The sequence below is a fragment of the Eschrichtius robustus genome, chromosome 11 (assembly GCF_028021215.1).
Source record: "Eschrichtius robustus isolate mEscRob2 chromosome 11, mEscRob2.pri, whole genome shotgun sequence".
NCBI lineage: Eukaryota > Metazoa > Chordata > Mammalia > Artiodactyla > Eschrichtiidae > Eschrichtius > Eschrichtius robustus.
Window position 1 is genome coordinate 19,028,792 of NC_090834.1, and position 23,670 is coordinate 19,052,461.

General features: G+C 54.5%; 1 protein-coding gene across 1 annotated transcript; it reads right to left on the bottom strand.

Annotated features, from left to right (window-relative positions):
* Window positions 1-9,441: 9,441 nt before the first annotated feature.
* ANKK1 (ankyrin repeat and kinase domain containing 1) lies at window positions 9,442-21,952 on the bottom strand. Its single transcript, XM_068556594.1, has 8 exons — window positions 21,771-21,952; window positions 15,596-15,890; window positions 14,039-14,190; window positions 13,736-13,785; window positions 12,959-13,114; window positions 12,115-12,233; window positions 11,441-11,477; window positions 9,442-10,655 (listed from the first exon to the last, which is right to left on the bottom strand). Exons 1-8 carry the CDS (start codon window positions 21,950-21,952, stop codon window positions 9,442-9,444), a joined length of 2,205 nt encoding a protein of 734 aa, XP_068412695.1.
* Window positions 21,953-23,670: the final 1,718 nt, after the last annotated feature.

A 23,670-nucleotide genomic window follows, 5' to 3' on the forward strand; every position in this document is an offset into this window, starting at 1 on the left:
TCCACTGCCTCCGCCTTAGAGGAGCCCATGGCTAAGCGGCTGCTGAATACCGTTCGGCCTGCCCTGGCCCTGCCAGAGGGAGGAGGGGAAGCTGCACCTTGGGGGAGCCCCCAGGCCCCAAACTCTGTAACATCACTACACATGCTCCAAACTAATAAAACTTTGACAAGAGTCACATCCAGGGCCCCTCAAGTGGAGGGTGCAGTGTCACCTCCAATCTCTGCATCCGGTGTGGCCAAAGCTCCGTGTCTGTGCTGGGGGTCAGAGTTGGAGAGGCCTTCTGCAGACCCTCCAGAGAAGGCGGTCCTGGCCACCATCAGAGGGTACAGGACTTTGGGGGAAAGGAGGAGAGGAGCTGCCCCAGGAGGGCCAAGGAGAAGACGTGTGTGCCTGTGTGTTTCTCCCCTCATCCAGTCCTCTCCTCCCGAGAGGACCTGAGCGCTCTCAGAGCTGCTGTTGGGTGGTCCTGACCTTCAACCACCAGCCAAGATGGAAGGGGAGAACGTTTCCAGTAGGAATCCCGCGGCGTCCCCAGGGCTCCCCTAATTGCCAGAGAAGCAGGGTCCTACCAGAGGCAAGCCAGGCTGTCCCCACTTCCCTTCTCCTCCTCTCCAGGTCCTGGCACCTCTGCAGGCCCAGTCCGTAGCCCTGCTCACCCACCAGGGCAGAGAAGGCTCTGTGGGAAAGGTGGCCTTCGAGGTGCGGCTGTGCCCACATCTGTGTCTGCCCCTTCCCCTGTCTCGCCTCAGGACCCCCTTCCTCTGGGGCAGGCGGGGAGGCCCTGCGTGATGTGGCCTGGTGTCCTCCTGCCTCTTGGCCTCCAGACCAGTCACAGCTCCAAGCCTTCTGGGGCCACGACTTGGCACTGACCCAACAACAGAAATTTGGCTTTTTAAAAATGAAATGTAAATCAACCCCGTGAAGGAGGAATATTCTTACCACCTTGAGAATAACAGCGGTGATAACAAACAAGGTGCTGGCACCCACGGGCTCAGGCTCCGGGGAGCTGTCAGGGCATAATTTGCATGCTAAATACAATATTTTTAGCACCAAAGTTTGGAGCACTTAACTTGCCCTGAACACTTAATTATGGACTTTGATCTTCTCCCTGAACCTGAATGTAGCATGAAGCCCTGGGAGAGGCTCCTGTCCCCAGAATACCCGATTCCAGAAGGTGGGCAAAACAGGCTCCTAGTCTAGCTGGAGCGGGGGTCAATAACCCAGTGACCCCCTCCTGCGGAAGGCATCAGACCCCCAAGGGGGCTAGAGCCCCCCCCCCAGAGACCTCTCAGCTCTGTTACCCACCCCATAGCCATGGCGCGCGTGTGCACGCTTCCGCACGCGCGCGCGCACACACACACACACACACACACACACACACAGTCTATGAATGATCTTGACCTGGATGGGAGCTTAAAAGCTCATCTTATCATTAGAAATCTCAGGAGGTCACATAGGCTTATTAGCTGTGGGAGTTGTAAGAGATGACGAAAGGATGGAGAGAGAAGAAGAGAAGAAGGGAGGGAGGGAGGAAGGAAGGAAGGAAGGAAGGAAGGAAGGAAGGAAGGAAGGAAGGAAGGAAGGAAGGAAGGAAGGAAGGAAGGAAGGAAGGGAGGAAGCAAGGAGGGAGGGAGGGAGGGAGGGAGGGAAGGAGGGAGGGAAGGCAGCCTGAAAGCAGTTTGGAAAGAGCACTGACAGGGAGAAGAGGGGAAGAGGGCAGGCAGGGGCGGGAGGCGGGGCAGGGAAAGTTGCCCACAGCTGTCATGAAGCTTCAAGTCTTTCTTCCAGACAACAGATTGACAGCTGGAGTGGGCAGGGGGAGGGCTGGGCTCCCCCCTCTCCCCCCTCGGTGCTTCAGGGGCAAAGATATGGCGTGCGACCCAGGAACGCCAAGGTGGAAGGGGGCGACCCAGGCTCTGGCTCTCTCGCAAGAGGCCCTGACAGCGGCCCCTTTGCACTGACAGTGAGGGCAGTAGCAAGCCAGAGGCTGGGCAGGCTGCAGCTCTGATTTTTCTCTCCTCACTGCCTTTCCCTGTGCTTCTGCCTCTGTGCTTGTCTTTGTCTGTAGAATGCCTTTTAATCAAAGGATCACTGATCTGCCTTTACAGAAGGGGGAGTCTGCACCCCCCCAGCCCCCTCTCCCAGAGCACAGCAAGGAAGCACCACTTAAGGCGTGAGCCTTCCTGGTCGGGCACAGTGGCGCACTTTACATCATCCTCTCAGATGTCCGTTTGTGACTGCAAGTCTTCAAACTTCAGGCCCTTATTCGTCCCCTGGTGGGTTCTGGAGAAGTCCCAGGGGGCGATGGGCTGGGGAGGTGTCCTGGGAATTGAGAAGGCAGTAGTGCAGGATAAACTGCATCACCTTATCCATCCAGCCACCCGGCATTGTCTTACTCGGTGAATATTTATTGAGCAACTGTTTACTGTGCTCCAGACCCTGAGCGAGGTGCTGGGAATGAACAGTGGAAAAGGGAGTCAACGTCCCTGACTTTGCAGGTTCACAATCCAGTGGACGCCGGGCGTTACCCACAATCACACGATAGTGGTAAAAGCTCCTGGCAGAGCCCCGGCTGGGCGTGGCGACCACTGCCACAGCACACGCTGCCCCGCCCCAGGGCGCTCTTCACCTAGATGATGAGGCTGAGTGGGAGACAGCAGCCCCGGCGTGCCTTGGCCCGGAACAAGTAGGTAGGGACCTGGTGAGGGCAAGAAGTGTGACGGTGGAGGACTTCCTCAATGGCGGGGCAGGAGGGCCCCCACAGAAGCAACCGCATAGCCTGCTCCCTGGTGGGCTCAGAACAGGGCAGTCAGTGGCCCGCACACAGGGACTGGCACACCTTGGGGGCCTTTCTAGTGTGCTCACCTATCTGGGCATCCCTTCCCACACCACCCCTGTCCCGGGGATGCGTGCCAGGCCCTGTGCCCCACTGCCTCTCTGCCCTCCCTGGCCCCAGGACCCAGGCTATGTCCGTAGCCTTAGCAACCATCTATGCAGCGGCCATGGTGGGCCTCGCCCCAAGTGCTGTCCTGTCCTCATAACCCCCAGGGGAGGAGAAGCCTTTCATACAGGGAGGGTGGTTGCCCAGGTGTCAAGGCTGGTCTTTGAGCCCAGGTCTTTCAACTCTACATCTTTCATTATTCATCCTGCCCTTTCCCTGACCAGTCCCGGGTGAAGTTGCGAGAGGCTACTGTAGTCAGAAAAAAAAATTTTTAAAGGAGAGAGAAAAAGAAAAACCATTTGGGACCAGACTTTTAGGATGCGGCCCTTGGGGTGACTATGATGGCCATTTGGGCTGCAAGAGTAAATGAGTAGGTGCTGGGGTGGGAGGGGCGCAGGTTAGGGGGAGCAGCTTTTAGTGGGGTTTCAGTAGTGGGAGGCCAGACTCTGGGCATCCATGCGCCCGAAGTTCCTCTCCCGCCAACCAGGTGCCCCTGGCTCTGCTTCTGGGGGATCCAGGGAAGCAGGAAGCTGGCAGGAAGAGAGTAGACCATGTGTGCAGAGGGAGATCCACTCTGGCTCTGTGGGGTTATTGGGGGCAGGCAGAAGGAGGCACCTGGTAGGAACAGCTTCCCGTTCCCTCTCCCATCCCACCTTTGCTACTTGGCAAATAAAGCAGGGTGAGAGCTGCTGGGCAGAACCCCTGACCTGGAGGGTATCTGGAAAGGCCTTTTACGTGGTTGGAGCCGTGCAGCACTGAGTCCAGAGGAAATGCTGTGTGACCACCACACTTGCCTGCACTTTCTCCAGTCTTCACCCCGGCTCTGTCCTGAGACCTGGAGATGTGTGTGTGAGGCTGGAGAGAGGGAGGCAGCCTCCCCAGAACCTCGGGGGCAGTGGGAGTCAGATGTTGCAGATGAAGCAGGGCGGGGGACGGAGGTGGTACCACCTGGGACATGGGAGAGGCAGGGGATTTTGTAGGAACAAAGCTACGGCATGCACAACTTCTGGGTTTTCCTGACCAGGCCCAAGTCCAAACACTGTCCTGTTGGCCCCATGAGAGTAGTCCGTGGAGGCCAGGCTCTGTGCTGCATCCGGGGCAGGGAAAAGATGGAGTGGGCAAGAGAGGGAGGAAAGTGCCTGGAGGAGACATGTTCTGTGGTCTAGTTCTCCCCGCAGCAGGTGCTGCTCTGGGCTCCAGAGTCCAGAAGCCTGCAGCAGGGACCTGACCCGGCCCTTCTCAGCCTCATGTACAGACCTCTGCTGCCCACCCCACACCCCACCCACTGTGCAGTTGCTGTCTTCATCCACGTGTCCTCTCTGTGCAGGCTGAGCCCTCATGCTGCCTCTGCCCATCGGAACATCAGCCCTGGACCCTACCCTCTGCTGGTAGATGCAGACATGGCCACCTTGCTTGGCTGACCTTGAACCCCCTGTCTGGCTCCTGGGGCCTCTCAGCTGCGTGTCAGTCGGCAGGACCCACGGGTGGGGCTTGCCCTGCCCTACAGCTGACCTGACACTACTTTAGGTGTGTCCCACGAGGTCTCAGAGCCACGGTCCACACCAAGGCACTGAAGAAGAGCCGGCCCTTCCTCCCCTGGATAGGCTGGCAAAGAAAAACAGGCAGCCGCTTCCAAGAGCATCTTTGCCAAAAGGCTGCAGAAGGCTAGGTTGTCTGTGCCCCCTTCCAAGCGAAAAATTCCTCTGACTTGGGAGAAACTGCAAGAAAACACTGTGTGGAGTGCTTACTAACAGCTTTGCCCTTTGACCACCGGGCATCCGGGTCGATCATTACCGCAAGCCCACGAGATAAGCATTATCTCCGTTAGATGATGCAGCGAAGTCTAAGGACGTTTCAGCAGCCGAGGGTCACAGGCTAGTGGCTGGCCCAGCTTCAGCAGCCGAGGGTCACAGGCTAGTGGCTGGCCCAGCTTCAGAGCCTTTCCACTACCCAGCCCCCAACAGCTTCCCTCCTCGTCTCAGCCCAGACTGGCAGCTACCTCTCTCCCTGAAGTTACAGTAACAGCCCTGCTGCCTATATCCTATCCAGCAGGTACGGACGGAGTGCAGAGGGAGGACCGGGTGTAACGCGGAAATAAGCCGATGCAGCCATGCGCTCACATCCAGGCAGGAACCTCACCCCAGGGGGTATTGGGACAGAGTGACCATCTCCAGCTGGGCAGTCATAGAAGGCTTCACACGCAGGGACAGGCAAGTTGGGTCTTGAGGAATAGGCAGGACCCTGACCCAGGAGCACAGCGCAGGGCGGGGGGCGGGTGGAGGGGGCCTGTGCTTGTGAGCAGAGTGGCAGGACCAGCTGTAGGACCAGGGGAACCCTTGGTGACTGCAGCGTGAGGTTACACAGGTGCCGGGACTCGGGGGCAGACGCCACTGGTTCCCAGAGCCGGCCCGCCTTCTGAGACATCACAGAAGCCTCTTTGGACTTCCGTGCTGCACTTTAACTCCTGTTGATACAGCTTGCCAACCTCCCTGTTCCTTCTGGTCTCCTGGCCTCACAACCAGGAGAAGCCCCCTGAGGGACGGCTCCTCCCAGCACAAAAGCCCTCCCAGGCAGAACAAACAGGGCCGCCTGCATCTCTGGGGACAGCCAGATAGGTGGTGCCGTCTCCCAGGGCCCTCCTTGGGGAGGGATGGATTGGCTCAAGCAGCAGCGCTGGGAATGGGGAAGGAGGCTCCTGTCTAGATGGAGGGCAGTGAGGGGGTGGACGGGATAATGGTGAGAAAGGACAGAACCAGAACAATGGAGGAGAAGCAAAGTAACGGGAGTCCCAGTGCCAGCCGGGGATGTGCGTGATCTGATTTCATCCCCTCAACAATACGCGTTACAAAGAGAGAGGCGGAGCTCAGAGTCTAGGTAAAGACCTCGCCCCAGCTCTGCCAGACTACAGGGCCCTTCACAGGCAGGACCCCTTTCTCCACCACCCGTTTCCTTACCCTACACATGGCTGAGGGGTCTTTGGAATACGTGGTTCATTCCGATGGCACCCTCCCTCTGCTCGGAGCTCACAGTTGACCCTCATGTTGAGTCCAAGCTCTGGAATCATGAATGGCGTCATGGTCTCCCAGTGAAGTACCCACCCTCCCCCGCCCCCGCTCTTCCGCTGTGCTGTCTGCGCCCACAAACAGCTTGATTGCTCTTTCACATTCCCCAGTCTCCCGTGCCCCGGCCTCTCCCGCCTAGCCCGGGCCTTTGCCCCTTGTCTGCTATGCCCTTGTCCTCCTCTAACATTGCAGCTGCCGGAAAGCCCTTCCTGATGAACCCCACTCAGCTTGGTGACTGATTGGATGGGGGGAGAGGGAGAGGAAGAGTGTAGACCGGGCTGTCTGTTCACCAGCCACCTGTAGCTGCTTAAATTTAACTTGTCGAAATTAAACATTGGGTCCCTCAGTTGCATCAGCCACATTTGAAGTGGCAGATGTGGAAGGTTTCCATCCTGCCAGAAAGTTCTGTTGGGCAGTGCTGGTCTAGAGAGACTCCTAGGTTAGGAGTCCCCTCAGCTAAGAAGTACGAGGAGCAGGCTTGGGAGGGGAAGGGAGGCTCAGTTTGGGACACTGAGTTTAAGGGTCTATAGGATCTTCACGTGGAAACATCCAGTAGGAAATTAAGGGTTCCTATCCTCGTCTACCCCAATCTCCCCTAAACAGGTTTGAAATTCAACCGAGATCCTCTCCTTGGGAATTGCAAAGGCTTTACTAAAATCCGATTCGAAACGTCCCTAGGAAACCTCTAGAAGGCAGCTCTGTTGAAATGGGACTCAGGGTAGATGCTGTGTGTGTCTGTAGGGTCTGTGTCTGGCTAGGGGTGGCTTGGGAAGGGAGAAGAAGGTGATGAAAAGCAATGATAGGGCTGTGTTGGCTGGAGCTGGCCTGAAATTGCGACCTCAGTTATCTCTTGGAGGAAGGCAGTAGAGAAAGCAGGGGTCTGAGGGTCTCTGCTTAGACCCTGGGATCATCAGAGTTGAAATGAATCCTAGGGATGGTCCCATGTGCATCTCCATGGGATCTCTGCCATTTATAGGACCATAGGTGCAAGAAAAAAAAAAAATCATTTACCTTTTCTAACTGCATTCTTCAAAGTCTTTCCTCAAACTCTTCCCAATAGGATAAGCCAGACACCACTGTCCTTCCGTGGTTCACTCCTGACCATTCGCACGAATTGTTCTGAGCTTGCTTGGCTTTGAACATGCAGCCCCACGCCCCTTCTCTGGCTCGTGCAGAATCCTCGCCTTGGAGCTAGACTCAGACCTCAGGGTGTGAGGAGAAGCAGACAGCACTGTGCCCCCTCCCTTTCCTCTTCCTGCTCCAGCGCGTTCTAGGAAAGACAGAACTCCCAGGGGCATTTTTCACTACAAGTTTTGCCCAAGGCTTAGTCTCAGGGAGAACGAGGAGAATGGGCCAGGCAGCTAGCAGGGAGCAAGAAGATGAAACAGTCCGCTGAGTGAGCCTTGCCCCGGTCCTCCGGAGTCTCCACTCATCCAACCAGGAGAGGAGAAGACCACCACCCAGGCTGCTGGCTGGTGACTGTCTTCATGGTGATGCCAAGAAGGGCCCAGAGAGAAACCACGGGACGCCCCCTGGTGGTGGTCCTCAGCCCTGGCTGCTCTCCAGCTAATACCAGGATCCTGCCCTGGAGATTCTGGTTTAACTGGTCAAGGGTAGGGCCGGGTACTTTAAAAACCCTTCCATTCCTCCCCACCCTGCCACACCTCACCCAGGAGATCCTAATGTGCCGGCTTGATTTATAGCCTTTGTTCTAGGGCACAACCCCATTCAAAGCTGCTCTCAGGACTCTCTGTGGTGGCTGTAGTCCGTGGCTTGGTGGGGTGAAGTGTCCTTGAGGCTGGCACCACAGCCCAGAGACCACAGGATGGGAGACCTGTGCCACCAGCTCTGCTAGAACGGACTCTTGCACTCAGCACGTCCGTGGGGCGACAGGTGTCTTCTGCTCCGCCTCTCTTACCCCACGCCCACGTGAGGCTGGTGACTGATGGCCCCGCGCTCAGCCCATGAGGGTGACACTGAAAGGCAAGCCTGCAGGTTGGCTGGGGTTGGAGCTGGCCAGTGGCTGGGGCAGAAGATTCCTCTTCTCTGACAACTACACAACATCCTTGAGTTGGAGGGGCTGCTCCGGCAGTGTGAAGAGGGACAGAGGAGCAGGAGAGGACCCCTAGGGCACCCGTCCTGCTCCCACCCGCAGTCCCGCCCCGTCCCCTCCCAACGGTGGGCCAGCCCCGGCAGAGCCAGAGAGGAAGGAGAAGCTGCTGGCCGCTGAGCCCGGGACTGGTCACACAAGGCTAGTCTGAGCAATCCCAGGCCTGCCCCGACCTGCCCTGCAACTCGCAGACCAGGCCAGGCCAGCTGATGGGGGCAGGACAGAGCTCCCTGAGTCGCTGCCAAGGAGGAAGTCCCTGCCCGGCAAGCTCCACACCAAGCCCAGATACCTCCCCTCCAGGTGACATCACCACCGTCCACCTCCCCACGTCTGCCCCCGCCTCCTCCCCAGCGGGAACTCACACACGATCACATACACACCACACCGCACACGTGCACACGCGTACGCCAGACTAACACCACCAGCCCCCATAGCCAGCCTGGCGCCACGGGCCAGTCCACCTCTAAGGCGGGGACTCAGAGCCACAGCTTTATTGCAGTCAGATTTGAAACCGGCCATATAACTGGACAGAGCAAAGGGTGACGGGTGAGGCAGGGGGACCAGGGACCAAGCGTCCCATGTAAGGTCACTCGTGGGCGGTTGGAGCAGACCCTTCCTTCCCCGCAAGAGACTGTATGGCAGACCTGGGCCCTGGGACCAGAGCCGCCAGGAAGGTGGTCAGTGCAGCAATGGGCTCTTGGCCGGGGCTTTCAACTGGAAGTGGGAAACTCCTCCGAACTTTCAGCTCCTGCCCTTGCACAAAGCACGTGTGTCTGGCTGTCCTGACCGCGCCTGAAGAAAGGGGCCAAGTGACACAGACGTGAGCTGGGAGGGAACACTTCCCTCTCCTCTGTGCCTCCCTCCTTCTTCAGAGAGAGTTCTAGGATGCAAGGGCCCCTGTGGACTCAGGGGCAAGTGGTTAAAGGTGGCAGGAACCTTGGGAATAAAGAGGGAACTCACTTTGGGGGCTTGAGTCCAGGTACAGGAGGAGGAGGCTGACAGTTGGCGAGAGACACACATGCAGGAAGGGCTGAAAGGACGTCTCTGAGCCAGGGCCCCTTCCCCAGCTACAACCTCCGTGTTCCTCTCCCCATCCCTCCACCACCCAGGGGACCAGGTTCCCGTCTCCTCTCAAGGTCTAAGGGGCAGCTGGCAAGGACAGGGAAGGGGCCCTGCCAGAAGCCCAGCTTCACTTCCACCAACCTCTCTTCCTTACAGGTAAGGAGACCACAGGTTGTCTAAACTTCCATCTGGGCTCCAGGCTCAGCCCCGGCCAGAATGGCCAGTGAGGGCTCCTTGCCCTCTAGGAAGGCGACAATGCCCTGCTTTTAGCTCCAGAGGGCCAGCTGCAGGGGTGTGCAGCCTACCCCGTCCTGGGTGTCCAGCTGGGCACCGGCCTTGACCAGCACTCTGAGGATGGCCATGTTGCCCTTGAGGGCGGCCAGGTGGGCAGGCGTCCAGCCCACCTTGTTGCGGGCATGGACATCTGCGCGGTGCTCCAGGAGGTTGATGACGCTCAGGAAGGCCCCCCTCTGGACTGCCAGGTGGAGGGGCGTCCAGCCTGACTGCTCGGGAGCATTGGGGTCAGCCCCACACTGCAGCAGTGCGGACACCACCACCTCCGCCCCGTGATGGGCAGCCAGGTGCAGGGGGGTCCAGTTCATGCCTCCGGGAGCCCCCACGTCTGCGTGGCTCTCAGCCAGCAGGTGGATGATCTCCAGGTGGCCCTTGTAGGCTGCTAGATGCAGGGGCGTCCAGCCCTGGTGGGTGGGCAGCTCGAGGCTGGCGCCGTACCTGAGCAGCATCTTGCCGATAAGGTGCTTGCCCCTGGTAGTGGCGATGTGCAGTGGGCTGTAGCCTCTCTGGTCAAGGGCATCAGGGGCCGCCCCACTCTTTAACAGGTGTTGGATGGCCCTCACTTTGCCTCGCTCCACTGCCAGGTGCAGTGGTGTCCTCAGGTTTCTCTGCCGAGCATCCAGCTTGGCCCCCTGGCCTGTCAGCAGCTTGACCAGGCTGACATGGCCAAAGTAGGCGGCCACGTGGAGAGGGGTCTTGCCCTCAGCCTCCTGCAGGTTGGGGTCAGCTTGACGGGAGACCAGAAGCCGTGCCACATTCTCAAAGTTTTTCTGCACAGCCAGGTGGAGCGGGGTCCACCCCTCGTGCTCCTGGGCATCCACACGGGCCCCGTGGTCCAGGAGGAGGCGGGCAGTGCGGTCGTCCCCATTCTGGGCTGCGAAGTGCAGCGGGGCCCAGCCGTCCTCGTCCGCCAGGTTGGCGTCGGCACTGTGCTTCAGGAGCAGGGCACAGAGGTCAGGGTGCTGGTCCTGGGTGGCGACGAGGAGGGGAGTGTAGCCGCAGGCCGTCTGGCAGTCCACGTGGACCTCCTGGGCCAGCAGAAGCCTCACCCGCTCCAGGCAGCCCTGAGCCACCAGGAAGTGGAGGGGGGTGACCTTGCTCTCACGGACGTGCAGCTGCTCATCGCTCAGGACCAGGCTCTCGCTGTCTGAGAGAGGCAGGACCCGCTTCAAGTCGTCTCCTGAGTCTGCTGGGAGGAAGGTGAGATTGAGAAGAGGACCTCTGACCTGTCCAGAGGTCACCTCGGCCATCCCCCTGCCTCCTGGAAGTACCAGCCAGGAACAAAGACCTAGGAGTGAGGGCAACGTCTTTCCCGGTATCCCGGATCTCTATGCAGGCTCCACTGTCCTAGAGAACTGACTCTGGCAGTTCTTCCCACAAGGATGAGGCAGAAAGAGGCCGGGGTGCAAATCCTGACTCTACCTCTTCGCATCACGTGCTCTCTGCCTCTTTGAGTTTCCAGCTCCTGATCCGTAAGGGGACACGAACAATGCCCAACCTCATGCTACCACTGGGAGGACAAATCATATCATGTAGGTAAGAACTTCCCCAGCAGTGCTTGGCACAAAGTAAATAAATGCAAATTGGAGATAAATTTGCAGCTGAGCTCTGAGATCTGAACTCCTCCTGAGCCATTAAGGACCCACTTCCTCCTGCTCTACCCAGTGGTGTATTAGAATTAAAAGCAACAATTTCCAAAACAAAAAAAAAACAAACAAATGAAAATCACTGCTCAGGCCAAACCCCCAGAGATTCTGATTGAATTATTCTAGGGTGGCTCAGGCATCGTATACTTTTTCATTCCCCAAGTAATTCTAATATGCAACCGGAGTTGAAAACTGACGCGACTCCTGATTTGTGACAGGCCTGGGGAGGAGGGTGGGCCAGGGAGGATGGGGAAAGGATATGGTCTGAGTCCACTTTCTCCTCCGCTGTGGGTTCTCTGCTTCCAGCTGCGCACTCTGGACTCACCGCTGTCTGTTAGCTCCTGGCTGATCTCCTCACTGACCTGGGGAGGGGGAACCAGAAGACACGGGGCAGATCAGATGATCAGGGCAGTTCTGGCCTATGCCGGCCTCCACTCCTCCCTTCACCTGTCAGGACTCACATTTCACCCTGTGCTAGGAGACCCCCTCCTCTCTCATCCCTGCCACCAGCTGTGTCTAGGGGAGATCCCCGAGCAGAGGAGGCCCTGCCAGAAGGAGGTGGCCCAGGGCCTTGACTTCCCCTTGGGCCACAGGGAAGGCAGGGCGGCCCTGTGGGTTCAGCCAGGAGCCCCACGGTAGCCCACGGCTGGTTCCCAGGTGAGGGAAAGGACAGCAGAGCCGGGAGGACGCTGACCCGTAGGGTGTGAGAGCCTGGGAGAGCCGAGGTCTCCCTCTGCAGGACAGGCTCTGTTTAATGTCACACATGTGAGGGATGGCATGTCCTTCTCAGAGGCTCTGAGCCACGGCTACCAGCAGCCCTTAGAGCATCTTCGAGCAAGGTAAGAAAAGGTGTCCCCGAGTGGCTGCCTGGCTTGGCCAGCAGAGCGTGCACTGGCTCCGGTCCCCACCTGCCCCTCAGCCAGGCAGCCTCGTGAGGAGGGACCTGTGCACGCATCCTCAGTGCCTGCCGGAGACCAGGCCCGCCCCACACGCACTCACCTCCCGGGGCCGGCACAGACACGCTGTGCAGGACACCTTCCTGGCAAGGGCCTCGCTCTCTGGGTCAACCACAGGACTCTGGAGCAGGGACAGCAGCATGTCTGTCTCCACTGCGATGTCTGCTCCGCGAAACAGAGAGAAAGCAAAAGAAGTGACAGGCTGGCCTGCAGTTCTTCCCCATTTTAAATACCCTAATATGTCCCATGTCCCCCCTCCCAAAACCCATCCCTGGGCTCGGGGGCATCCACACATGCGCACCAGGAGGCAGGCAAGCTAGGGTCCCGCCTTGGCTCAGTGGGGCCACATTTGGCAAGTCTCTGACCCTTTTGGAGGGTCAGACCTCTTCCATAAAGCAAAGGGGGCAGGACTAGGCGATCGCTAAGATGCTCACGCTTACACACATGCATACATTTGCATAGTCCCTAAAGGAGTGGATGACTGCACGATCCATCATGCCTGTGATCTCATGGTCTGGGAACATTTTACAAATGAGGACACTGCAGCCTGAGAGGACGCAGGCTAACTGGAGTCTCAGAAGCAACAGAGCCAGGCCCAGATGCCTTCCAGCAATGGTTTTCTTTTCTACCTCCCATAGGGTTACGCATTAACCCAAAGAGACCAGACCGCAGTCCTCAGCTGCCATTGGCCCTCTGCCATCCACCCCCCCACCCTCCCACCCCCTGCCAACACCACACTGTGGTACAGAGTCTGCCCTAGTGTCACGCAGGGCCCTCCCTGCAGAGCTCTCAGGAGTGGCCCGGGGCTTCAACCACCGCTCCTGGCCCGCAGGCCCCCCAGCCCCACCCATCTCCCTCATCCTTGTGTACATCAGGCTGATGAGAACCTGGAAAGCAGGGCCTCTTCTTGGGGTCCTGGTCCCAACAGCGCCTCATCAGGTCCACCATCTGCTGGGCCTCAGCCGGCCACTCATCAGAGACAGGCTGCAGGGAGGGCCGCAGGCCTGAGGCCACTTGCACCATAATGGTCATCATGTTGAAGCCTGCAAGAGGGGGCCCAGGCTGTGCGGGTGCTGAGGCAGGGCCAGAGGGGCTGGGCAGGACATGGGGGCTCTGAGGACCCCGACAGAGCGGTGCACACAGCAGGGGCTCCATAAATGCCCAATGAGTTAATAACTAGATTGCAGGCTGACTTGAGGCTCAGATTTGAGCAGCTGGGTCTCTGGTCCAGCTCCAGCCCCTCCCAGGCCGAGACCGGCCATGGCCCCTCACTGCGGTTTTTTGCTGTCCAAAGACGGCAGGACTGACCAGCAGGCCTAGTTACAGGCTTTGATTTTGAACTTTGCTGGATTATCCAAATTCCCTGACACTCTATTTACCTGACACCTGGGTGGCAGGGTTGGGGGTGAGAGAGACAGGAGAGAACACTCTGAAGCAAAGGAACTAGAGGCAGAAAGTACAGTCTGGGCTGAGGGTTGCCCTTTCTTTCACGGTCATGTGAGCTCTAGAAAGCAGGGGGAGGAAGGAAGGAGGGTGAGGACGGGAACCCTTAAAGAGCAATACGGTCCCCAACAAAAACCTGCCGCCGGCCCCTGCCCCCACGAGCCCCCAGCCTCCCAGTCCCTTCCGGGGCCCCATCTGACGGTGCCACTGTCGCCTGCTACCTGAATACGGTTTCTTCTGAGTGAGGATCTGCCAGATGACAATCCCGAAGCTGCAGACAGGGGAAAGCGCGCCCTGAGTGGCTTTCTCGGATATCCAGCAGGGGGGGCCCCATGGACCACACAAACCCAGGCAATGCCTCTCCAGCCAGAATCCCCCCCGCATCCCTCCTCCTCCCACGTGGGCAGGGAGGGGCCGGACCTCATCCTTGTCCTGCCCTGCCCTTTGGGCCTTGGGGTCCAGGCAGGGCGTTGACAACAAGCTACGCCCTGGGTATGTGGCCTGGAGCCCAGCCTCCATCTCACCTGTACACATTGTATTTGGGCCCTGGGCCCTTGTTACTCTCCAGGAACATCTCAGGGGGGATGTAGCTGAGGGTGCCCTGCAGAGCTGACCTCTTGATGTACTGCATCCGGGTCAACTGTTCCATCCACCTGGACAGGCCGAAGTCCGAAACCTGGGAGGAAGCCCGGACGGGGATGGGGGGCAACACAGTCTTGCCTCCAGAAAACTGCCTTGAGTTTCTCATCCCTCCCACTATCTTCGCTGCCAGTGTAGTGCAGCTGCTGAGACCATAAGCTCTCTCCCAGCACCACCATGTACCACAGGATAACCTTGAACAAGTTACTTATTTTCTCAGAGCCTCCATTTCCTCATCTATAAAAGGGAAACAAGACAAGTACTTAACTCACAGTGCTATTATGAGCATTAAATAAGGAAATATGCAAAAGGCACTTAGAACAGTGCCTGGCACATGGTAAGTACGTGGTAGGTGTGGCCATTACCCAAAGGGACTGTGGATAAAGTGGCATCTTTGGTGAGCTTCTGTTCATCCCACTTTCACGGGCCCTGAAGCATTGACACCATGTATATTTATCTCTGACTTTGCTTCCATCCATTGATTCATTCATACATCAATAAATGGACAATTCACTGAGTGCCAACTAGGCTGGATACTGAGGATCAGGCAGCAGATAAGAATGATGAAACCCTCGCACCCATTACTCTCCTAAGTGCTTATTCAAATAGGGGGTATAGTCACTAATGAAATAGTTCCACAAATGACTATATACTTAAAATTGGGGTTAGCAGTATGAAAAGAGAGGTACAGCGAGGGTATATAACAGGGGCCCACGGGGGTGGATCAGGGAAAACCTCCCTGAGGAGGTGCTGTTTAAGCTGAGACCTGAAAGATGTGTAGGCCTTTGCTGGATAAAGAGGGAGTGGGGGAACACTGTTCCTGGAAGTGGAAACAGCATGTGCAAAGGTCCTGGGGCAGAAATGAAAGCGGGGCGTGTTTTAGGAACTGAAAAAATGGCCATCATGACCTTTCTTAAGAACATCTCATTTACACACATTCTCACTTGAAGCAAAGAATGGGATAGAGATTATTCTACCCACATTAGAAATGGAAGACTGACATCCAAAGAGGGTTTTTGCAGGCATCCTGATACCCAGTTTCATGCACCAAATTTCACTGTGCATCTATCTGTTTTAGGTGTGATCCCTGCCTTCGGTATTTGTCCATGAAGGGAGCTGCTTAAAACTCTTGACAGGGGACTTCCCTGGTGGTCCAGTGGCTAAGACTCCACACACCCAATGCAGGGAGCCCGGGTTCGATCCCTGGTCAGGGAACTAGATCCCACCTGCATGCCGCAACTAAAAAGATCCCGCATGCCGCAACTAAAGATCCCACATGCCGCAACGAAGATCTGGCACAGCCAAATAAATAAATAAATAAATATTAAAAACAACAACAACAACAAAAACTCTTGACAGGCTAGTCAGGCAGTAAATAATCCTGTTCATCTGGAGAAGGCTCTGGAGCGAAAGGGGGCAGAGGGGTTCACTAGGGTCCTTACCTTGACATGCATGTGGCTGTCCAGGAGGATGTTGCCTGGCTTGAGGTCCAGGTGGAACAGTGGTGGGTTAATGCTGTGGAGGAAGTTCATGGCCAAGCCGGTCTCATGGATGATGCGGAACTTGAGCTGCCAGCAGAGGCTGTGGGTGGGCAGCATCTTCTCCAGGGAGCCGTTGGCCATGAACTCCATCACAATACCCAGGGGCTGCTCGCATACCCCGTAGATGGACACGATGTGTTGAAACTTGATCTTCTCCATTTTGGTTGCTTCTTCAATGAGGCAATTCACATCAGAGCTATGGAGGGGCAGGAGCGAGAGATGGAAGGAGCTGACCCTTTAATTACAAGAGCAACTAGCAGGACACACAAACTAGACTTGATACCAGGCTGTGCAGACCCAGAGATGCCTTGGGAGCTTGCAAGGTAATGCAGGGGGAAAGAGAGACACGAGAGGATGCCCAGTGGATGCATAGATTAGGGTCCAGACGGCTCCAGCAATAAGACAGGAAGTAAAGGGGTCTGCAAATTTAGGAGCCAGCCCATTCTACAAAGGCGGCCACAAAAAGCCTGCCGTTTATTCTGGCCACTTCTATATGTCTACCTCCCCTAGGAGATCGCAAGCCCATGGAGGACCAAAATTATGCCTCCTGCTTCTCTTTTAAAACATGATTTATTGAGGAACCACCTCACAATGGTCAGAATGGTCATCATTAAAAAGTCTACAAATAACAAATCCTGGAGAGGATGTGGAAAAAAGGGAACTCTCCTACACTTTTGGTGGGAATGTAAATTGGTGCAGCCACTGTGGAAAACAGAAAACTAAAAATAGAGCTACCGTGTGATCCAGCAATCCCACTCCTCGGCATATATCCAGACAAAACTATAACTCAAAAAGATACATGTACCCCTATGTTCATAGCAGCACTATTCACAATAGCCAAGACGTGGAAACAACCTAAATGCCCATCGACAGATGAGTGGATAAAGAAGATGTGGAACACATATGCAATGGAATACTACTCAGCCATAAAAAATGAAATAATGCCATGTGTAGCAACATGGATACAACTAGAGATTATCATACTAAATGAAGTAAGTCAGAAAGAGAAAGACAAATACCATATGATATCATTTATATGTGGAATCTAAAATATGACACAAATGAACCTATCTATGAAACAGAATCAAGGACACAGAACAGACTGGTGATTGCCAAGGAGCAGGGAGTTGGGGGAGGAATGGAGTGGGAGGTGGGGTTAGCAGATGTAAGCCTTTATATATAGAACGGATAAACAACAAGGTCCTACTGTAGAGCACAGAGAACTATATTCAGTATCCTATGATAAACCGTAACGGAAAAGAATATTTTAAAAAATAATGTATATATATATGTGTATATATATATGTATAACTGAATCACTTTGCTGTATAGCAGAAATTAACACAACATTGTAAATAAACTATGTCTCAATAAAAAATATTGAAAAAATATGTCACTTATTGCCTTTTTGATGATGAAAGTAATATACACACCTTGTAGAACATCTAGGGAATAGAAAAGAAAATTAGGGAATTCCCTGGCGGTCCAGTGGTTAGGACTCAGTGCTTTCACTGTGGGGCCTGGATTCGATCCCTAGTCGGGGAACTAAGATTCCGCAAGCCTCATGGCACAGCCAAAATAATAATAATAATAATAATAATAATAATAGTAATAATAATTAAATCATCAGTAACCCAACCTTCCAGAGTTGGCCTCTGTTAATAATTTAGCGTATCCTTTTACAATACATGTCAAGGAACCTCTCTCCTTTTCTCCCTCCCTGTCACTCCTTTCTCCTCCACTCCCTCTTGCCATCACATAGTGTGGGCTGTTTTGCGATCTGCTTTTCCCTGTTGGTGTAGCGGAGCACTTCCTGCATCGTTATTCTCTCAAAGCAAGCTCGGTAATGGCTGCATGGGATTCCATTTTGGAGATGAAGTGTAAGTTTTCATCTTTGTACTCCCCACAGCACATGGCCACGTACAGCACAAGGCATGTTTGTTGAACTGAACAGAAGTCAATACTGAAGGGAAAGCCTTACAAAATAAGCATTTGCAAACCTTTCACTCTTTTCACTGTACGTGCCACAAAACAGTAAATATGCAAATTGTTATAAATTGTTCTGGGATTGGAGGGATGAAGATTAAGGAGAAATGACATTTTTTAAAAGGCAGAGTATTTGCAAAGCTGCATTGGCACTGCAGTCGGAGGCTGCTGGAAATGTGCTCACAGGGCCTCCCTGGGAAGCCAGCCAGAGACTCCTCAGCTCCAGGAAAAAGCACCTGCTCTCCCTCGCATCTGGACAGGTTAGCTAGTCCTGGTTTCTGCCGTTCTTGTCTTTACTTCTCTACTGTTCAAGGGGCTCTCCCCTCCACCTCTGCAATATTTTTTTTTTTTATGTGTCTCCTCTTGTACTTTTGAAGTCACAAGAACTGAGAAGACATCTGTCGTGAAGTGGAAAAAGCAAGGGATCTGGGATCGCATTGCCCTGCTTTCAAATCCCAATTTCACCTTATTCTCTGTATGACCTTGAAGAAGCAAACTCTCTGGGCCTCAGTTTCTTAACTGTAAAATGGGAACAACAGTAACTTGCACAACTCCCCTGGACATCCCGACTTCTTGAAAGTGTTTGCTACACCTGTTGTCTTTCTCTTTTCTTCATCTCCCCCCATCCCCTTTCATCTGGTTTCTGGTCTTAATACCTCACTGACAGGCTGTTGCTAATCACCAATGACCCCCATGTTGCTGTAGCCTACAAGCAATTTTCCGTTCTCAGTGTAGGGTCAGTGCCTACTTTGCAGGCTCCTATTGTGTTACCTGATCATTAGGTCCAGTCCCAGGCCCTCTTCTTTCCTCTTCTCATTCCGTACTCTGTCTCTAGGCAATCTCAGCATCTCCAACTGGGTATTCAACACTTTACGTGTCTAAAGCTGAACTCTTGATTCTCCCCTCAAACCCACTGCCTCGTCAGCCTTCCCCATCTCAGTGAGCGGGGCCTCCATCTCTCTAGTCCTCAAAGATCTCGCTTAACCTTGACTCCTCTCTTCCTCTCCCTCCCAGAAGCTGCCCCTCAGCACATTCCATCAGCTCTACCTTCAAAATAGAGCAAGAATCTGACCACTGGTGACCACCTCTATCCATTGGCATCTTGGCCCAAGCCTCCTAACTGGTGCCTTTGCTTCTCTCCCTTCCCCTCCACCAGCAGCCAGAGTGGTACTTTTAAAATGTCAGTCAGAGCATGTCACTGCTCTGCTCGGGACTGCCCAGTGGCTCTCTTCTCATTCATAATAAAAGTTAAAGTTCTTACAACGGCCTACGAAGCCCTCTGTGACCTGCTCCACCATGTCAAGCTTGTTCCCTCCTCAGGACCTTTGCATTTGCTCGTCCCTCTGCCTAGAACACTAAGAGAGCCTGAGAGAGCCACATGGTTTGCTCTTTCTTTGCTTCAAATCTCTATTCTCAAACAGTACTTAATTAGTAAGGATTTCAAGCCTAGAGGAAATAGCAACCTTACTCCGTCAATCCTTATCCCCCCCCAGAAGAGGAGAAAGAAGGAGGAGAAGATGAACACTAGGAAGAGGAGAAAAATGGTGAGGAGGAAGAGTCTGATGATGAAGAGGAAGATGCAGAAGGGGAAGCGGATGAAGATGAAGTCAAGGGAGGGAAGAATTCGGATGTGATGGAGAAGTTGATAAGAGGAAGACAATGAGGATGAGGATGAAGGGGACGAAGAAAATGGGAAAGCTGAAAGACAGACTCCAAATAACCCGCACAAAAAAACTACCTTGCTTTATTTTGTCTTGAGTTCCGTATTGTCTGGACTGCTCAAATGGAGTTGGCAGCTTTTTTTTTAAGGTAGCTGTGATACAAACCCTAGGACACCCACCCACGCAAAGAACCAAAGAAGAGTTCCTTTGACGTTCTGCCTTCATCCATTTAGTCCCTCTTGGGAATCTACCACCAAGCATTATAACAAATTTATAAGCAACAACAAAATTATAAGCATTGTCAGAGTTCCGTGTAAGACTCCTGCGGTAGGGTGGAGAGCTGCGATTGGTAAGTCAACCACGTGTGGCTACCACTTACACTGAGATTGTAACAGCATTTTTACTTTCTGTACAACAAAGAGGCTTGGTAAATAAAATCTTAACATGTTGGGCAAAAAAGCCCACAAATTACTATTTTTTGGAAGATCAAAAATTTTTTTTGGAAGATCAGACTACTCAACTCTCCTTAGGTATTTTAATCAAAGAAAATGTCAGGTGGTTTGTAAGGGATATAGATAAAAATATTTATTTGTTTGTTTGTTTTCTGTCTTCCTCCATTAGATTATAAACTCCACAAGGGCAGGGACTTTGTTTTGTTCACTTAGTGCTTCGAATGAGTGAACATCATCTATGCCCTAGCTTCAAATACACCTATAACAAATGACTCACAAATTTTAGTACTGTTAGCTCAGAGCTTTACTCTGAAGTCTACTTGACAATTCTTCTTGGTTGTTTAAAGGCACCTTAAACTCAACATGGAAAGCTTTCCTCTCTTCACCCACTCAACTCAGACTCATCTTTCATATTTCAGCTCAAGTGTAACTTCCTCAGGGAAGCCTTTTCTGATCTCAAACTCCAATAATAAGCCTTCATGGAACCACAACTCTCTCCTTTCTTGCACCTCTCACAGCAGCACACTTACATTTACACATGGGGTTATCTGATTAATGCCTTTTCTCCCCTATCTGCAAGCTCCAGGAGAACATCTCCAGGGCCATATCTGTGGCATTCATCATTATATCTCAGGGTCCAGCACAGAGCCTGGCACATAGTAGGTGAGTAATAAACATTCATCAGGAGGACAAATGAATGAGATGACGGAAGGAGGATCCAGTGAAGTCACACTCATGAAACTCCTAGTATAGCACTCCACACGTGGCAGGCATTGATTACTGTAAATCCCTGAGTCCTTTCCACCCAAGGACTCCTGGAATTGGGAAGGGAATTGAGATGGGAGTTACTGTCAGTGTCTCATGAGTAGTCTTGTCAATGCCATCTGTTTCCTGTTGTTCTTTGCTTCAAAGGCTGTAAATGATTTGAATAGATCCTAGAATAACCTGACTCTACTCCCAAGCCAGGATGTTGAGGGAGGAAGGTGGGTGAGTCTGGGGCTATCTCACTTTGCCCTTACTCATTAAGCAGGCGGGGGTCTGGGAGTGAGAGAAGGGACTTGGGTGTGTGGGACCGGAGGCTGTGTCTTGGGAGCTTGCATAGTGACCACAGAGAATGACCAGAAAAGATGCCAATAGGAGTTGCTCCCTGCACCCCCAACGCCCTCTAGGTGATGTCCCAGGAGGCTTGGGAGGGGGACATGGTTATCATCTCGGACTTCACATCCAAGAGTCTCCATGGCTGCACGAGGGGCGAGGGCACAGCCAGTACCAGCAAAGATGGGTTGAAGCAATGAGAAGGCAGAGATGGGTGGAAGCAATGGGAAAGAGATAGTAAGAGGGAAAAGGAGGCCTGCCAGGGAGTGGTCACAGTATGTATAATGGGACCTGGGAGAAGCCAGAGACAAAAACAAGGACGGAGACAGCAGCATTCCAGGCTTGACCTGCTGGCAGTGCCGGTGTGAGGGCCGGCGAGTGAGTGTCCTGCACAGGCTCTCAGGCCAGCAGGCTGGGCCTGTGATTCCCCCCAGGTCACTGACCATCACTGAGCCAAGTGCCACAGGCTCTGGGCGAGCCCAGCCCTGCCCGCCCTGCAAGTTAGGGGGTGGGTAGGAGGGTGGCAGAGGGTCATCCAGAGCAGTCATCACCAAGCTGACACCCGGAAGGAAGGTGAGGCTGGAAAGAAGGAGGCGGGACCAGTTTGGGAGGTTGCATGGAACAAAGGCATATTTGGAGGGTAGTTCCTGCTCACCTTTGACCTCTGTGCATTTCACACATAGGTTTGATTCCACAAACGGAGCTAAGTTTATTTCAGAGCCGGAAACAGTCAGGGCTGTGCCTGGGGAGCTCAGGCCACAGGACAGAGTTTAGAAAAGTGGAGAGGACAATCCTCAGCCTCAACCCGGCCGCCCCTCCCTCGGGAGCTCCCCGGGCCTCGGTTTTCCCTCCGCAAAAGGAGGGGGGGAGGCAGGCGGGTACCTGGTGGTGTCAGGCTGGAGGCAGCGGGAGCACTTGATGGCGTACTCGGTCCGCCAGCGCTTGTGCCGCGCCTGGAACACCTGGCTGAAGCCGCCGCTCGCCACTGGGCGCCAGGTGCCCTCGAAGTCGTCGCGGGTGAAGACGGGGAGGCCGCCCAGCCGCTGCTCCACGCCCGCGGCCATGGGGTCGGCGCGGCCCGGGCCCTCCAAGCCCCGCGCGCTCCCGGCCGGCCGGGCTGCACCCGCCGCTTCCTGCGCGGCAGGTCCCGGGAGGGTGGGGATGGGGAGGCGGGCGGCCCTCCCTCCTTCCCCTTGCGAGCGAGGAGGAACTGCTTCAGCCCTGCGAGGGCGGGGAAAGCCAGCCTGAGCCCTGAGGCCCCGGGCAGCGATGGGGGCCCGGACCGGAAAGAGGGTTCGTCTCGCCGCAGCACCCCAAAAGACCCTGCCCGCCCCACTATCCTTCCTCAGTCTCGGCCTGTGATTCCCCCCACCCCCCCAGCTTGATCCTGGGTAGGTGCTGGGAGTGGAAGATGTCCTGAAATTAGAAACAGGAGTCTGGCCAGAGCAGTTGGCCCCCTTTGATTTGGACCTAACTCTACGTGGAAGTAGATTCATTTATTCATGCAACTTATAAGTCCTGAGGGTTTATAAAAGGTTCAGGGCTCTGCCAGGGGTCTCCATTGTAGAGCTAGGGGCCTGGAACCCACCCTTCCATAGCAAGTCTGGAGTAAAAAAGTTGTAATGGGGATTTTCTGGTCTGAATCAGTTGGCTTGGCTGACTTAACGCTTCCTTTGTTGTTGATGGCTTTTTGTTTGTTTCTTTCTTTTTGTTTTGTTTGTTTCTTTGTAGAGCTAGGGGCCTGGAACCCACCCCTCCATAGCAAGTCTGGAGTAAAAAAGTTGTAATGGGGATTTTCTGGTCTGAATCAGTTGGCTTGGCTGACTTAATGCTTCCTTGTTGTTGATGGCTTTTGTTTGTTTCTTTTTGTTTGTTTCAGTCTCTGAATGCAAAAGGTCACCAAGGAGGGGTCAGCAGGATCCATGGGGTGAGAGGCTGGACCTCTGTCTGCAGGGAGCTCCCCTTCTTGGCACTGCTTTTGGCCCCAACCTCAGAGGGATGAGTGCTGGGTCTGGGGTTGACCATGGGGGAGGTGAACTCCTTAGCCCAGTTACTGGGGTGCCTTGTTGCCAGGGGCCAGAGATGAGGCTCAGGGAACAGCTGGAGCATGACTGGGGCAGCCTGGGAGGAGACGAACACAGAGCAGGGTGGGGCTGTGGAGGAATCTAATCAAGGGCTCAGTGCAGAGACTTGGGGCAGGAGGGGAGAAAATGCACCTGCAGAGGCAAACGTGGCTTCTGGACAGATGTGAAGCTGTCCTGGTGGGTAAAGTTAGCCAATGGCAGAGGGAAGGGAGGTGTCCTAGGGAAGCACATCTGGGTGGCCTCCCCTTCCTTTCTCCGAACTCCCTACTTCCTTCCTCTTTCCTGGCATCCACTGTGGGAGGTCCCTTGGTCCTTGTCTGGGGATACAAGTGAGGATACAGGAAAGCTTCCTGGTGCTGAACCTGGGCGGGGGGCAGGGTGTCTCTGGGTTTTGGGTCCATGGACTTGCCCTCTCACCTGAGAGACCCCCAGAACAGAGAAAATTATAAGTGCTTGAACAGGTGGCTTTCCCAGGGCCATTCCAGGGCAGGTGCTGCTGAAGGAACTGTCACAGAGCAGTGGAGGGTAGGTCACTTCTCACCTGCAGCTGGGCAGGTGAGCCAAAGTCCACAGGGAACCCCCAGAGTGACCATCCTCAAGTTTGAGGAGCCTGCCTACCAGAGGAGGACATGCCTTGCCTTTGGCCCTAACCTGTAGAGCCCTATATCCTGACTCCTACCAGACTCCTGGGGAGCAGC